Source organism: Salvelinus sp. IW2-2015, linkage group LG1 (assembly GCF_002910315.2).
Source record: "Salvelinus sp. IW2-2015 linkage group LG1, ASM291031v2, whole genome shotgun sequence".
NCBI classification, from domain to species: Eukaryota; Metazoa; Chordata; class Actinopteri; order Salmoniformes; family Salmonidae; genus Salvelinus; species Salvelinus sp. IW2-2015.
In genome coordinates, this window is record NC_036838.1 from 8,463,461 (window position 1) to 8,480,970 (window position 17,510).

General features: G+C 42.3%; 1 protein-coding gene across 3 annotated transcripts; it reads right to left on the minus strand.

Moving 5' to 3' along the window:
* Positions 1 to 9,681: 9,681 nt before the first annotated feature.
* On the minus strand, positions 9,682 to 17,410 carry tbce (tubulin folding cofactor E). Of its 3 annotated transcripts, none has more exons than XM_023982510.2 (17): positions 17,325 to 17,410; positions 16,886 to 17,056; positions 16,625 to 16,709; positions 16,154 to 16,330; positions 15,671 to 15,756; positions 15,186 to 15,285; positions 14,980 to 15,082; positions 14,466 to 14,542; positions 14,270 to 14,362; positions 13,884 to 13,948; positions 13,562 to 13,626; positions 13,058 to 13,210; positions 12,440 to 12,593; positions 12,087 to 12,155; positions 11,277 to 11,336; positions 10,456 to 10,547; positions 9,682 to 10,218 (listed from the first exon to the last, which is right to left on the minus strand). In XM_023982510.2, the coding sequence occupies exons 2-17, from the start codon at positions 17,016 to 17,018 to the stop codon at positions 10,123 to 10,125; spliced, it is 1,608 nt and encodes a 535-aa protein (XP_023838278.1). In that variant the 5' UTR covers positions 17,019 to 17,056; positions 17,325 to 17,410; the 3' UTR covers positions 9,682 to 10,122. The 3 variants fall into 3 exon arrangements, with proteins under 3 accessions (XP_023838278.1, XP_023838287.1, XP_070292652.1); XM_023982519.2 differs by having other exon boundaries at positions 16,886 to 17,062; positions 17,325 to 17,404; XM_070436551.1 differs by lacking the exons at positions 9,682 to 10,218; positions 10,456 to 10,547 and having other exon boundaries at positions 12,426 to 12,593.
* Between the last annotated feature and the right edge of the window lie 100 nt (positions 17,411 to 17,510).

Sequence of the window (17,510 nt, forward strand, 5' to 3'; positions counted from 1 at the left end):
AGCTCCCGACTAACAGTTATTGTGCTGACATTACTTCAAGAGGCAGTTTGGAACTCTTAGTGAGTGTTGCAACCGAGGACAGCCAATTTTTACTCGCTGCGGTCCCTTTCTGTGAGCTTGTGTGGCCTACCACTTTGCGGCTGAGACGTTGTTGTCCTAGACATTTCTACTTCACAATAACAGCACTTACAGTTGACCAGGGCAGCTGTAGCAGGGCAGAAATTTGACTAATTTACTTGTTGGAAAGGTGCCATCCTATGACGGTGCCATGTTGAAAGTCACTGAGCTCTTCAGTAAGGCCATTCCCCTGACAATGTTTGTCTGTGGAGATTGCATGGCTGTGTTCTTGATTTGATTCACCTGTGAAAAATGGGTGTGGCCGAAATGCACGAATCCACTAATTTCAAGGGGTGTCCACATACTTTTGTATATACAGTGCATTCGGGATGTATTCAGACCCCTTGACTTTTTCTACATTTTGTTACATTACAGTCTTATTCAAAATTAATTTCCCCCTCATCAATCTRCACACAATATCCCATAATGGCAAAACAAAAACAGGTTTTTAATTTGTTTTGCAAAAACAAAAAGGAAATATGACATTTACACAAGTTTCTAGACTCCTTACTCAGTACTTTGTTGAAGCATCTTTGGCAGTGATTACAGCCTTGAGGCTTCTTGGGTATGACGCCCCAAACTTGGCACACCTGTATTTGGGGAGTTTCTCCCATTCTTTAGAGATGTTCGATCGGGTTCAAGTCCGGGCTCTGGCTGGGACACTCAAGGACATTCAGAGACTTGTCCCGAAGCCACTCCTGCGTTGTCTTGGCTGTGTGCTTAGGGTTGTTGTCCTGTTGGAAGGTGAACCTTTGCCCCAGTCTGAGGTCCTGAGCAGCCGGGTTTTCATCAAGGATCTCTCTCTCTACTTTTCTCTGTTCATCTTTCCCTCAATCCGGACTAGTCTCCCAGTCCCTGCTGTTGAAAAACATCCCCACAGCATGATGCTGCCACCACCATGCTTTACCGTAGGGATGGTGCCAGATTACCTCTAGACGTGACAATTGGCATTCAGGCCAAATATTTCAGTCTTGGTTTCATCAGACCAGATAATCTTGTTTCTCAAGGTCTGAGAGTCATTTAGGTGTTTTTTGGCAAACTCCAAGCGGGTTGTCATGTGCATTTTACTAAGGAGTGGCTTCCGTCTGGCCACTGTACCATGAAGGCCTGATTGGTGGAGTGCTGCAGAGATGGTTGTCCTTCTGGAAGGTTCTCCCATCTCCACAGAGGAACTCTGGAGCACCGTCAGAGTGMCCATCGAGTTCTTTGTCACCTCCCTGACCAAGGCCCTTCTCCCCCGATTGTTCAGTTTGGCCGGGCGGACAGCTCCACTGTGTTCTTAGGGACCTTCAATGCTGCAGAAATGTTTTGGTTCCTTTCCCTAGATCTTTGCCTTTGATATAACCCTGTCTCTGAGCTCTACGGACAAATCCGTCGACCTCGGGGCTTTGTTTTTCTCTGACATGCACTGTCAACTGTTTAACCTTATATAGACGTATGTGTGCCTTTCCAAATCTTGTCTAATCAATTGAATTGACCACAGGTGGACTCCTATCAAGTTGTAGAAACATCTCAAGGATGATCAATGGAAACAGGATGCACCTGAGCTAAATTTCGAGTCTCATAGCAAAGGGTCTGAATACTTATGTAAATAAGGTAGTTCTGTTTTTTATATTTATTACATTTGCAAATGTTTCTAAAAACCTGTATTCGCTTTGTCATTATGAGGTATTGTGTGTAGATTGATGAGGAAAAATCAATTTTAGAATAAGGTTGTAACATAATAAAATGTGGAAACGGGGAAGGGTTCTGAATAATTTCCTAATGCACTGTAAGTTTTTGATAGSTACAAAATGTCTGTTTGTAATATGACCTCTTAGATCAACTTGGACCAAACARAAGATTGAGTCCTTTCTACCCACCAATACCTGGGGCGTGTTTTGCGATTTAGCTGGTTTGTAAGCATGTGTGTGTGTGTTGTGTTATAATTACTGATCGATCATTTAAACCAGAATTCCCAGCAGCTCTTATCTCTCTGCAAACATCGGTGTTTGTTTAGGTAATTTTGCTTGCCCATCACACTGGAGTCTACGAAATCAAACACACCTTGCGTAATCAACAGAAAATAAATACGTATTTTACCCAGGTCTGCAGCAAACAGGTTAAGCAGAATTGGGATGTATTGCCAGGAAGGAAGGGACAGTGTTGGAGAASCTTACATTTTGGAGTGTTTAACCAGGGGACCAAACCAATCAACTTGTTTCTTCAATATACATTTTTWACAGAGTTGTGTGAATGCCAATGAACATCGGCAAAATGTTCGCATCATTAAACCAGCCTGATCTCACATGAACTGTTACAAAACATGAGAGAAGCGGTCAGTCTGGTTTCACAAGGCAAAATCAGGGCTGCCAACTTATGTCAGAAGCTTGAGTGAGATTTGCTATGTGAATGTCATTGCCCCCTTGCACAACCCCTAGATGGGGGGACTGTTTTTAAGCAAATTTCCTGGAATTCTACGTATTAGGCCTATGACCAGGGTGGACAATWWAAAAAAAAACACAGGCCAGGTGTATTCAGGATGATTTGAACATTAAATTAACACATTTTACAACTTTGTTACTTTGAGTTTTTTGGGGGGATGAAATTTTAAGTATGTTGATCATTTTTTAAAACATTTTTTTAGGTGGTTTGACACTAATGAAAAGAGACAGGGAGACAGGCAAATGGGAGAAACAGGGACAAGKTTGGAAGCAGAGATTGATCCCTGTTCTCAGGTGGAACAATATATGTGACACGTGCCAGATACAACATGGCTCTGCACAGAAAATACTAATATTATTGGTTGATGGCAGTTGAGTGACCACATTTAAAAAACTCAAATGCGGGACAACAGGATGATTTTGCGGGACCCACACACACAACAATCCCCCTCCCGTTCATGGTGTAGCGCACATTTTTTAGGTGCCAGAGAGCAATATGTAAATTRCATCATAATTTCTCAATGTATCAACAGATGTAGCCTATTGAATATCATTATGGAATATCCACCTGACAGGTGTGGCATATCAAGAAGCTGATTAAACAGCATGATCATTACACAGGTGCAACTTGTGCTGGCGACAATAAAAGGCACTCTAAAATGTGCAGTTTTGTCACATCACAATGCCACAGATGTCTCAAGTTTTTTTGGAACGTGCAATTGGGCATTCTGACTGCAGGAATCTCCACCAGAGGTTTTGCCAGAGAATTTAATGTTAATTTCTTTACCATAAGCCGCGGGATTGTCTAAGACCAGCCACCTGGACAGCTGATGAAACTGTGGTTTTGCACAACTGAAGAATTTCTGCACAAACTGTCAGAAACCGTCTCAGGGAAGCTCATCTGCGTGCTCGTYGTCCTCACCAGGGTCTTGACCTGACTGCAGTTTGGTGCCGTAACTAACTTCAGGGCAGCCTCCCGAGTGGCGCATTGGTCTAAGGTACTGCATCGCAGTGCTAGCTGTGCCACTAGAGATTCTGGGTTTGAGTCCAGACTCTGTCACAGCCGGCCGCGACCGGGAGACCTATGGGATGGTGCACAATTGTCCCAGCGTCGTCTGGGTTAGGGGAAGGTTTGGCCGGCAGGGACGTACTTGTCCCATCACGCACTAGYGATTCCTGTGGTGGGCTGGGCGCAGTCCACACTGACACGGTCGCCAGGTGTACAGTGTTTCCTCCAACACATTGGTGAGGCTGGCTTCCGGGTTAAGTGGGCATTGTGTCAAGAAGCAGTGCGGCTTGGTTGGGTTGTGTTTCAGAGGACACACGGCTCTCGACCTTCGGCTCTCCCGAGTCCGTACGGGAGTCGCAGCGACGAGGCAAGACTGTAACTACCAATTGGATACCACAAAATTGGGGAGAAAAAGAGTGTAAAACAATATATACAGTTTACATACACCTTAGCCAAATCGGAAGTTTACATACAACTTAGCCAAATACATTTAAACTCAATTTTTCACAATGCCTGACATTTCATCCTAGTAAAAATTCCCTGTCTTAGGTCAGTTAGGATCACCACTTTATTTTAAGAATGTGAAATGTCAGAATAATAGTAGAGTGATTTATTTAATGATTTATTTCACATTCCCAGTGGGTCAGAAGTTTGCATACACTCAATTAGTATTTGGTAGCATTGTCTTTAAATTGTTTAACTTGGGACAAACGTTTTGGGTAGCCTTCCACAAGCTTTCCACAATAAGTTGGGTGAATTTTGGCCCATTCCTCCTGACAGAGCTGCTGTAACTGAATCAGGTTTGTAGGCCTCCTTGCTCGCACACACTTTTTCAGTTCTGTCCACAAATGTAATATAGGATTGAGGTCAGGGCATTATGATGGTCACTCCAATACCTTGACTTTGTTGTCCTTAAGCCATTTTGCTACAACTTTGGAAGTATGGGTCATTGTCCATTTGGAAGACCCATTTGCGAACAAGCTTCAACTTCCTGACTGATGTCTTGAGATGTTGCTTCAATATAGCCACAATTTTCCTGTCTCATGATGCCATCTATTTTGTGAAGTGCACCAGTCCCTCCTGCAGCAAAGCATCCCCACAACATGATGCTGCCACCCCTGTGCTTCATGGTTGGGATGGTGTTCTTCGGCTTGCCAGCCTCTCCCTTTTTCCTCCAAACATAACGATGGTTATATGGCCAAACAGTTCTTTTTTTGTTTCATCAGACCAGHGGACATTTCTCCAAAAAGTATGATCTTTGTCCCCRTGCGCAGTTGAAAACCATAGTCTGGCTTTTTATGGCGGTTTTGGAGCAGTGGCTTCTTCCTTGCTGAGGGGCCTTTCAGATTATGTCGATATAGGACTCGTTTTACTGTGCGATCATCGTACTGTTTAACCTATTTCCTCCAGCATCTTCACAGGGTCCTTTGGTGTTGTTCTGGGATTGATTTACACGTTTCGCATCTCTAGGAGACAGAACGCATCTCATTCTGAACAGTATGACGGCTGCGTGATCCCATGGTGTTTATACTTGCGTACTATTGTTTGTACAGATGAACGTGGTACCATCAGGCGTTTGGAAATTGCTCCAAGGATGAACGAGCTTTGTGGAGGTCTACAATAATTTTTCTCTGAATTCTTAGAATTTTCCCATGATGTCAAGCAAAGAGGCACTGAGTTTGAAGGTAGGCCTTGAAATACATCCACAGGTACACTCCATTTTGACTCAAATGATGTCAAGTAGCCTATCAGAAGCTTCTAAACCCATGACATCATTTTCTGGAATCTTCCAAGTTGTTTAAAGGCACAGTCAACTTAGTGTTGTACATTTCTGACCCACTGGAATGTGATACAGTGAATTATAAGGAATATCTGTCTGTAAACAATTGTTGGAAAATACCTTGTGTCATGCCAAAGTAGATGTCCTAACCGACTTGCCAAAAATATAGTTTTTGTTAACAAGAAATTTGTGGTGGTTGAAAACAAGTTTTAATTACTCAACCTAAGTGTACGTAAACTTCCGCTTCAACTGTATATATTATTATAATAATAATATAATACTTTTCAGGGGCAAATGCTCACCCTTCGATGGCCACTGGCACGCTGAGAAAGTGTGCTCTTCACGGATGAATTCCGGTTTCAACTGTACGGGGCAGAATGCGCACAGCGTGCATGGTGTCGTGTGGTGCGAGCGGTTTGTTGATGTCAACATTGTGAACAGAGGACCCAGGTGTTGCAGGTTTGGTGTGTTTGTGGGTTTTGGGCTATGCGCGGGCAGGCCTAATGCCGGTAAGACAACGAACACAATTGCATTTTATCGAAGGCAATTTGAATGCACAGAGATACCTTGACGAGATCCTGAGGCCCATTGTCGTGCCCTTCTTCCGCCATCACCTCATGTTTCAGCATGATAATGCACGGCCCCATGTTGCAAGGATCTGTACACAACTCCTGGAAGCTGAAAATGTCCCAGTTCATTCATGGCCTGCAAACTCACCATACATGTCACCCATTGAGCAAGTTTGGGATGCTCTGGATTGACATGCACTACAGCGCGTTCCAATTACCGCCAATATCCAGCAACTTTACACAGCCATTGAAGAGGAGTGGGCCATTTCACAGGCCACAATCAACAGCCCGATCAACTCAATGTGAAGGAGATGTGTCGCGCTGCATGATGCAAATGATGGTCACACCAGATACATTAGAAAGGGGGCGAATATTTTTTCACAGCACTGTATCAAGAAGCTTTTATAACTGTCCAAATAGGCTCTCTTTATTGAGAACTCTAATAGGCCAATTTGGGTTGACAAAGAAGAAGAAATGAATGCCCTATTTGGAGCATCATATTATCCCAACCAAAACAACCACTGACTGACCAGGTCTCTCTAAATCTCCCAACGATGCTATTTCTAGGGTCAATTTTAGAGTCATGTTATGCTTCTTCAACCATTCCTGAACCTGAGACCAGAGACAGGCTACCTGATGGCAATACCAGAACAAATGGTCTATTGATTGTGTCCTCGCAACAATTTCTGCAGAGCTGCGATGATTGTATGCCCCAAATAGTCTTGAATTTTGCATCGTTTTATATATCAACTCATACATCCTGTGCCATGGAATCGGTACATCAAAAATCTCTTCCCAGCTATTTTGCAGTCTGTATGGCACAGCTGTCAACATCCTGGTCCTCAAATGAAACTGGTATATTTTCCTATTCATGCTATTTTTGTTCCTCCGCCAGTTTTGATCCTTTATATTGGGCAGACAGACCAATTCCCTACCTCCTCCCGCTGCCAGCTGCCTCCTCCATTTTTGAGGGAATGCTTTAATCAATTGGTTGTAAACTTGGATTGACCAGACCTTTCCATACAATTCTGACAGCGCCATGAAAAAGATAACTCTACCATTCCAATTTACAATATCATTTAAAAACAACATTCCCTTTTCAAACATATTTTCTATAAATACAGGTATTTTATCAACCAGCACATTTGAGATAAACCATAATATTTGCTGTAATATCTTTGTTCTATCTTTTCTGGGGGCTGAAATTGAAATACATTATATCGTTCTTGAATAAATTCCTCCAGTTCTTTTCGTATCTCTGTAGTAACGTATTTATTGCTATCTACCTGTACTGTTAGTTCCTGTATTTCCCTTGTTAGTCTGGTCTCTTTGGACAGAAACGGCTTTTTTTTTACTGATTGATATTGAATTGAATGACCTCTGAAGCTACATGTAAATGTATCACAAACAATAAGGGGATTTTCTGAACCTACAGTACCAGTCAAAAGTTTGGATACACCTACTCATTCAAGGGGTTTTCTTAATTTTGACCATTTCTACATTGTAGAATGATAGTGAAGACATCAAAACTATGAAATAACACATATGGAATCATGTAGTAACCAAACAAGTGTTAAACAAATTAAAATATATTTTAGATTCTTCAAATTAGCCGTCCTTTGCTTTGATGACAGCTTTGCACACGCTTGGCCCTTTACTTTTGTTTTCACATTTTCATATGCTTTTCCTATTGTGATATGCCCTGACCAGAACACCAAAGTGGATGTCATTGGACCAAAGAATGGTGGAGCAACTCGATCCAATAATCAAAGTTTGAATCAAAAATCACAAAATTGTTGGAGAATCTCAAAGCTGTAAAGAGATAAGTCAATCTATGACTGTCATCTGCATCATTGATTTTATCACATTGATCCTATTCCAATTCTCTGCTCTTYTTTTGCTTCTTGAGCCTGAAAGTGAAAGACTTTATATTTTTATTTTTTAGCTCACAGCTGCAGCAAACAGACCAGCAAAATGAGCCAACATCTGTCCAGCAAAATGAGACACCAATTGGCCTTTAGCGTGACATATCAACTGGCCAGCAACAGGACACATCAATCAACCAGAGTTTTGCCGTCTGTGTTTAGACTTCAGAATTTCCAGCCGTGTTAAAAGTTACTTTAAAAAGCAGCATCAGTGAAAAGCACAATGCTGTTCATTCAGAAATGTCTTCTGGGAATTGATAAGGGGAAAAATTACCAACAAATATTGTATGAATGGYAAACTTTTTGCTGTAGAGCGAGATAGGGGAGACCAGATATTCCTGTGATGTCTGCAGGTGAGATTTCTGTGACTTTTAAAGTCAATACAATGTGTGATTTGTGACTTACAAGTTTTCCACTCAATGTTATTTGTATTGTTATTATTAATAATAGAATACATGGGACATAAAAAGGTTCTAACACCCTAAAAAGGTTATTTGAGGAACCTGTTTAAAARGTTCCTCAGGGAAAGGTTCCTGGAAGTACCTTTGGTGGTTCCACCGGTGTGGCAATCTGAGGAACTCATAAAGGTGTCTCCATGAACMTTTTTATTTTAGAGTGGGTGCACTTCTATATGTGTAATCAGGTGCACGTCTTTACTCAACATTGACAGGAGCGCTCCAAACAAAAGACAATGAATAAAATTCACAAAACTCATAAATGGAACGAAATAAACCAAAACGTGTTTCTTACAAGTAGTAAGAAGTATAGGTATAGTAGTATAGGTTGTAGTATAGGTTGTGAGCTCTGCAAACAATGTGTCCACTCCGACAAAGAGAATGCTAAATGACTATAAAAATAATATATTGAATGCATTAGCAGAAATTACAGTAACCAAAGAAATATTGTAGATTAGAAATTATGGGAATTAACAGTAAATGTAGGCTACTACTGGTGACATGTAATGGGGGAATTGATAGACACTAACATCAAAGGGCCAACAATTAACACAATGAAGTTATGAAACAGTGAATGTGCACAAAATGGTTGGAGAGCGCATTCTAGAGAGAGATGTGCCTTRTGCATCTTAGCCACGCTCCCTTTCTTCTTGGACCGTGGCATTCCTGTGGCCTCCTCAATGGATTCGTCCACTGAGACAGGCGCCAATCATACAGGTGTCTCATGTGGCATGAAAAAAATCTATTTGCTACAACAAAACATATTGGTCGACCAACAGCCTATCGACCACATATTCAGATCTATATTTGCTGGATATTTTTAGGCTAATTTGACATCACATCATGATACTGAAAGGTTTAATCTAAATCTCTTCATTCAAAGACTCAATCATGGACACTCTTACTGACAGTTGTGGCTGCTTTGYGTGATGTATTGTTGTCTCTACCTTCTTGCCCTTTGTGCTGTTGTCTGTGCCCAATAATGTTTGTACCATGTGTTGCTACCATGTTGTTATGTTGTGTTGCTACCATGCTGTGTTGTCATGTGTTGCTGCATTGGTATGTTGTCGTCTTAGGTCTCTCTTTATGTAGTGTTGTCTCTCTTGTTGTGATGTGTGTTTTGTCCTATATTTATTTTTTATTTTAAAAATATTTTTAATCCCAGGTCCCCCGTCCCCGCAGGAAGCGTTTTGGTAGGCCGCCATTGTAAATAAGAAATTGYTCTTAACTGACTTGCCTAGTTAAATATCGGTTATATAAAGAATACCTTAACTGCTGCTAACTCACTGAAGGCCAAGCTATGAAAGCTACCATAGCTCAGGGATGGGAAAATCCACCACTCAAGGGACTAAATGTCTCCTAATTCTCTTTTGCCCGGTGCCTCATTGAGTGAGAGTAATAAGTCATTTTTTAAAAATTATTTATTGGATGATGAATTGTTTTATTTATGATGTAAGCTGCTGATACGATCCTAATAAATACAAATACACATTGTTCACATCATGCACACTTGGGTTGTGTTCATTAGGGCAACTCTTATTGGACAAGTTCAGATGTTTCCTTCCTGTTTTACTCCGTTTTGGACAGTTATCTTTCGTTTCGTGCCAAATGAACACGACCCTGTGTTTCTTTCTCCTACATCGATTGGTCTCCTCTGGCTGAATGGGAGCTGCGCTTTGTTTTCGTCCCAGGTTAAGTGCTGTACATTTTTCTCGTGGATTTCGGAATATCGCTTAAACTTCAAATCCGGTTGCCTGGCTACCCAAACTCCTTGCTCCGGCCAAACTTATGCCATGGAAGAACTCAGTTTGAGTCATCAGGCAGCCAATCCGGACCTTTGCGGATCACAACCAGCGGACAAGGACCTTGTCTCCGTCTTCGATGGAGTAGAACTGCAGCGGTTTCAGGTCGTTGTCGATCTCAATCTCTTTGCCCTCCATCTGAGGAAAGACAAATGTCGTTTTAGGGAGCCCATTCCACTGCTAAGAAAGTGGGACTGTACCATTGGTCTATTAAACAGATTCACCTATGAGTGGCGAGTATGGTTACACCAACACAGAAATAAAACTAGACTGTGGGCTAGTCTAGGTGAGTAAGACCATTTCACCTAGTCTATTTAGACCCCTTTACCGTTGAGGTAGTATAGGGCAGTTGCTGTTGTCAGTAAACCTCTTTACCTTTGAGCTAGTGTAGGAGAGTTTCAACTCAGCACCCGGTATCTTTAGCAGTCTGTAGAGCAGCCCCTTCACTTTCTGAACGATCATGGAATCTAAAACACATCAAAAGAGTGGAGTGACCCCTGAATATCTTTATTAAAATGCAATAGGTTACCATCACTTCAATTGCTCTTACACTGAAGGTCACACACAGATGGCGCCATTTCATTAGGATCTTACATGCACGATCTCCCATTGGCACAAAGAGATTGAAGAGTATGAAAACWGTAGATAAGTGCAACTATTTATCCAAGCAACACTTTATGATTTGGCGTGCCATTTTCACGTGGGTCTATGGTCAAAAGAGGACAACTTGATGCATATTGTGCACACTGCCCAAAACATTCCAAAGTCTGCAGTTGTTGGATGTTGACACAATACAAAAACGTCCAACATGTTTCCTATTGCCTAGTAAAGGTTCTCTTACTAGAATTCCACACAGGTATCGAGGGTGTCAAGTAGATGTACTTTCATTTGGCTCAGCTTGGTTCAGTGTTATGAAAAGTCTATTTTGGGGGGGGGGGGGGAAATCGGGGTCCCGACCTCCTTGCATATTTTGTATTGTTATTTGAAAGCACAGTCAGAAATGACAGAGGGAGAAACATTAAGAGGAACAGACATTTTCCAGGGGCTATATGTGAGTCTGAGTCTGGCACATGTGAAAAGTCCTCTAACATCCATGCACATCTCAATTCATTAGCTTAGCTACCGAACATAATATGATAATAATAATATTAAAAACGCCATCTAACTAGCTGATGAAGACAGGTGGGGGACTTTACCTGGGAGTTTCTTCACCACAGATTTTCGGTCCGTCTCATCTGGACAAACAAATGTTATGCCTGGTGGGGGAAGTTTGAAATGCTATATTACTCTTAAGAACTAATTAAGCAATAAGGCCCGAGGGGATGTGGTATATGGCCAATATACCATGGCTAAGGGCTGTTCTTACGCACGACGCAACGCGGAGTGCTAGGACAAAGCCATTAGCCGTGGTATATTTGCCATATATCACAAACCCACGAGGTGCCTTATTGCGATTATAAACTGGTTACCAACATAATTAGAGCAGTAAAAAATAAATGTCTTGTCATACCCGTGGTATACGGTCTGATATACAGTACCACGGCTTTCAGCCAAATCATCATTCTGGGCTTGAACCACCCAGTTTATAATACAATTTTGATACTCTGACTCATCTCCTGAGTAAATATCGAGATGTGTTTATTGGGTCACAGCACATGCAGTTCCGGGAAAGAGATTATTACGGTTTATTAGCAAATCATTAAAAAAATCTAATTCCAGAACTTGTTTCATAATCCTGCTCTTGGGCGCCACACTTTTGTTTTTGCCCTACAGCCGATTACACTTATTAAATGTTTGATAATGAGTTGATTAGTGGAATCCGGTGTGTAGTGCTAGGGCAAAAGTCCCAGGACCAGGATTAAGTAACACTGCTTTACACAAATGTGTGCAGCCTCGGGAATTTGTAACTTGACGCATCTACACAGGATCGCCATTTTGCATAGCTAATTGCGTTCTTGCGTTGTGTACTGTATAAATTAGACTTAAGAGAAGTGAGAAGGACTCACTTAAGAGCTGGTTTTTCAGTGCAAATGGCTCCTGCTTCTTCAGTTCGCTGTCTTCTGGAGCTCCGTATTCTGAAAAACAAAAGAAAATCGAGCCTCTCTGTCAATTCATTGAGCTCATAATGACTACAGGGCGGGAATTAGGATCACCATTGTCTCTTTGTAAGAGTGACATGGGTTGCGTGGTATCCCTTCTTTCTCGGGATATGGGTAGCAGTACGGCAGATGTTTTTTTCCTCAGAAATGCCTATAGTGGAGTAGATATAGGATGGGCTGTACCACTTCTCAGTGTGAAATAGGGTGTTGCAGCCGAGTGCCGGGGAAACCTTGGGAGGAATGTACCACTCTTGACTCACTCTGTATGAGACTCTGATAGCGGGGGTGCTGTGCGGTGAATTCAGCACTGGGGCGGTTCTGCTGGGGGTCTCGGTGTCCCCCGGATGCCAGCCACTCTAGMCCGAACATCTTGCAGTAGTCCAGCTCCGCCCCCCTCCTGTCCTCAGGCAGGACCTACAGGTAACCACGGTAACAGGGAAAGAGAATGGAGGATTTCAGCAAGCGCATCTGCAAACACTGATGTATTCATAGTGGGAGATGCGAGAAGGAAACGTATATAGCTTTAAAAAGGAACATTTCACAATGTCTAGATAAAAGTTGTGTAGATCCTGCTACTATATGCCTCAATCTCGAATGAAGATATAGTAAGCACTGTCTAATTTCCTGGTTTTCTTCGGTGCATRTCTTTTCCATTCATTTGGGATGGAGGCATAGAGCTGGATCTATCACTGCGATTACGTTAGGTATGCGCGCGCAGTGGCTGACCATTAATCGCACCAGTATAAATTGCATGTCGGCCATGTGGGGATCGACTGTAAGGAGCTGGGTCTGTCGTTCAGAACCGGGTATATTAAAATGGARCTTAATGAAYACACCCAGGTTTGGCGGTAGTGTTAAAACAGAGGACGGGGCCTCACCGTCCACCTGTTGAGGGCCTCCAGCCGGCCCACCCTGGCAATAAGCAGCTGCATGGCCGTRCCGGGGTTCCTTTCCTGGCTCAGCAGGGGGTTCTGCCGACACGACAACCGGACCAGGCTCTGCAGCTTCTCTAGCTCGTTTATTACCGACCACTGTGTGTGTGTGTGTGTCAATGAGTGTGTCAGTGAGTGAATGAGATTGTAAGAGTGTGTGTCGGTGAGTGTGTGTTTGTGTGCGATTTTTTTTAAATTGTTGTACGTATTGCCGTGTCAGTGTGTAAGCACAAGCGAGTGTATGTGTAGGGTTGAGAGAGAGAGCGAGAGAGAGAGGAGATAAAGGGTTGAGTTAGAAGAAGGATTTCACATATTAACTCTTACTATCCATCTTTACAGAACAAGTATGAACTTTTTGCAGACTAGTGACATTCATCAAATTTGTTTAGTAATTAATCATTTATATAACCGGATATATTTCACTACGATTTACTCACAAACAACACTCACCTCTGAAATGTTGTTGCTGTTAACTGCGAGAATTTTCAGGGCAGGAAACATAGCTGTTTTGCAACCTGCAGAAGAAGTGATAAAATAACAATTWACAGAGTCTTACCAGTATACTCAATGCCGATCTTTCGCCCTGACAGTTCTACACATTGTCAAATGCCCGTGTCATCGAAACACATATCCACATGCATAAAAACATTTCTGGGATCTTGTTCAACTACCTCTACTGCTATGCTAATTCAACTTGACTTCCATTAACAAACACGTCAAAAAAAAAAAAATGTTACGTTTTTTCCCAAACAATGTCCGACGTAAACTTTACCAGGCAGTGCGTCATCAAACCGCAAGGTTGACAAACCAGTCTTAGACATATTTAAATTCTCCAGTCTGAAATTCATGAAAAGCATGGATGTAAAAGGTTACACTTTATGGTAAATTACATTATAAATGCTACATAAGTTATTATAAATGTTACAAATGCTTATTCACTGAAATGCTAATGTTTACAAATAATGACATTTATTAGGATAATAGTATACATTTTGTTGTTGTTGTTGATAATGCTCATGAAAGTAAAGTGAAGTGAAGTACTCCCAAGAACTATAAATGCACAAGTCGAAGCTAACAACAGGGCTATGTCATTTAACATAAGATGTAGTGAACTGTTATGAGAAGTATMTGTGTTGGTACGGTTATGCCCGCTCTTACCTAGGCAGTTCGCCAATACTCAGTACGGTTCCATCAACCAAAGGGTTTGTTGAGACATCCAAAAGTGTCAAAGACTGTAAGACATTGTTAGGCCTGTGCGAAAGAGGYGGAAATACAAGTCASTCCTATATGTTGCTTTAGAAATWAAAAAAACTACATCGGAACGGAGACCCAAAACRGACGGCTAAAACCTTACTTCTGTAGTTCAGTGATGTCATTCTCAGAGGCGTAGAGCTCTTCCAGCAGTGGCCACATGGGGGCGCACTCAAGCAGCTAACAGACCAACACCAAAGGGAGAGGKGATAAATGTAAAGAGACTCAGCATATAGATCAGTTCTTCTCATTTCATTAGGCYTTCACATGTTTGCACCAGCTTGTTAATTAACATATTGTGCACTGCAACTTAATTATCTATTACCGTATTAACTGGTACAAAAACACCTTTAAAAATAAAATCAGCCTASAAAATTGTATTTCCTTCACATGGGATCGATCCGAATTAATCTTTCATCAATTCCTCRCATCCTATCTCCTTGCCTCCTTCTCAACCATATTGGTGGATAAAATCCAAGGTTTTTCCCCTCCAGCCTTCTTCTCCAACGGGTGTTTGAGAAGGATGTAAGCATAGAGGATGCAAGGAATTGAGGAAAGATGAATTGAGAAAGAGACCCGTAATGCCTAAGGGAAAGGTACAGGGTGGTGGCTGTCACCTGAGGCCACGTGAGGGCACAGTTGGTGAGGGAGAGGACCCTGAGGCAGGAGAAGGCCCGGGGTCGCACCGTAGGGTTGGAGGGCACACGCAGTCTGTTGTGGCTGAGGGGAAAGAGGACAAGAGAGACAGTCAGTGAGGGGATCAGAGTTTGAGAAAAGTGAGGCACAAAAACACACACACACATCATTATTCAGCGTGATCTACCTGAGCTGAAGCTCTTTGAGTTCCTCCATCTGCTCCGTGACGGCMATCACGTCGTCCCAGCAGCACAGGAGGTTCCCACACAGGTCCAACATCAGCACGTCTGACAGGGACCATTAAGGATGTAGTAGTAGCGCACCATCAGCTAAATGTCCAATCAACGCTTCCCCCAAGCTAATTCAAATGGGTGGGTGGACCGTACATTTACTAACGAGACACATGGGGTTGCGTCCCAAATAACACACACATTCGCTAAAGTGCAATACTTTTGACCAGAGCCCTAGTCAAAAGTAGTGCACTATATAAGGAAAAGGGGTGCCATTTGGGACGCAAACATGGTGTAAAGTAGCTACATATCACAGTAAGTCCAGGTYAGAGATGTGCACTCAAGTATTATTAACATGAACAATTTCATATGATTGATAGTTGTAACTTTTTGGACATGAGCACTTATTTAACTAATTAAAAGCTTCTAAATGAAAGGATACGGGGAGTGGTGTTTCGGATTTCATTTGCAGGGCCCGGGCTGGAAACCTCGCACAATCTCAGTGCAACATCGGTCAGGTTTTCCACCCTGCGGAGGAGCACAGATGACAACAACGCATTTCACTGAATAAGTACAGATGACTGCAGATCAGACAAGTGAAACTCTGTTGGAGTGTGGTGCAGTTCAACAGTCCCAACTCAAGTGCATTAGCCTACTTTTTGTAACCATTCTTTACTTCATATTTATTTAACCTTTATTTAACCAGGGAATACCCTTTAGGTTAGAAACCTATTTTGCGAGGGGGGCCTGATACTGGCATCCTCTGGTATAGGTGGCATGCTTTAACAATATTCCAAACAGTACATACAGAGTTGACCGTACAAATAAGCACACTTAGGCACAGATTCCCTGAGTCAGATTAAGCCTAGTCCTGGACTAAAATGCACTCTCACTCTCAGGCTCCAAAGCCTTGTTGTCCCCTTACTTCTGTTTCTCTGTGATGGCCTCGAAGCCCACCATCTCCACCGTCCTCGTGGAGATCTGGATCTCCTCTCCCAAGACCTGCTGGACCTCCATCTCGTAACGCCGCCTGATGGCCGTCAGGTAGTCCACCCCGAAGCTGGCCTTCTTGGGCCGGACGAAAGAGCCTCCCTTCGGGTGCCTTAGGTGGGGTGGAGGGGGAGAGAACCTTTGTCTGAGAGCAGCAAACACATAATGGCCACATTCCAAACCCCCAAAAATTATGTTTCCTATTTTCATTTTTGAGGGTGGAGACTTCATTTTTGCCAGAACTCTCAATTTATAACACGTATGAACACAGAAATTAATAACGCAGCTGACCAAATTACKCAATATTTGATTTATGGGTTAACAGAGATTAGGATGACACCTATCTCAACAGGTCCGTGTAATTTCATGCTACCATCATGGAGATACTAGATAGGGTTTACTTTACCTGCAAGTGAAGTAGTGGACACCTTCATGGCTGCCATCGTGTTTGCCTCGATCAGGGTTGTCCCACTCCACACCAAGCCACAACCCTAAGCACAGAGGCATTGGTAAGCACAGGCACTGAATAAGTACTTGGTTATAGTACATGACCAAGAATAATGGAGAATTTCTCTCAAACAGTGCTGCCACACCCACTGTGGATAACGCTTATGTTATTTTGCCTATTATATCCATATCCCAAGCAGTCTGTAGCTAGTTAGCTTACCTGCAGTTGGTGGTACAGTGCCAACAAACCGCACSGTGCCACGCTCCCCGTCACAAGCCACACGTCTGCCCACTGCGTCTGATGGAAGGCCCTCGTGCATGGTGGTGGATTGTATCTGGTCAGGGACTCTCATTGTACTCACTGTATCTATAACGTTGGGTATAATTCTACCTATATATGTAAAATGAAAAATAATGAGCAGGTAAAGCCTTCTGTACTTACTGTACTTTGACAGCGATATTTAAGAAAGAGTTAGGTAATAACGTTATAGTATCTAGCTAAAATACTTGCTGTCAACTCCCAGGAATCTGCGTTTAGCTTTATTTGCTTGGCTAGCTAGATTAGCTACAACAAATATCTTCACTGCCAAAGAAACACGATTACCACTTATCCACAGAATAAATATGCTGTTATTTCCAAATATTCGTTTGAAAGTTACCTTAATCAGAGTGTGTTGGTCATATTTCGCAGCAGCATAAATAATCACAGCTCACAACATCCCGACAGGAAGTAACTGAATATGATGATGCACACGTTTGTCGTACAAGTTTGATAGATTATTAATGATTAAGTTCGGCAATAAACGTTATTTTAGTATCATTATTTAAATAGCTATCATCGTTAT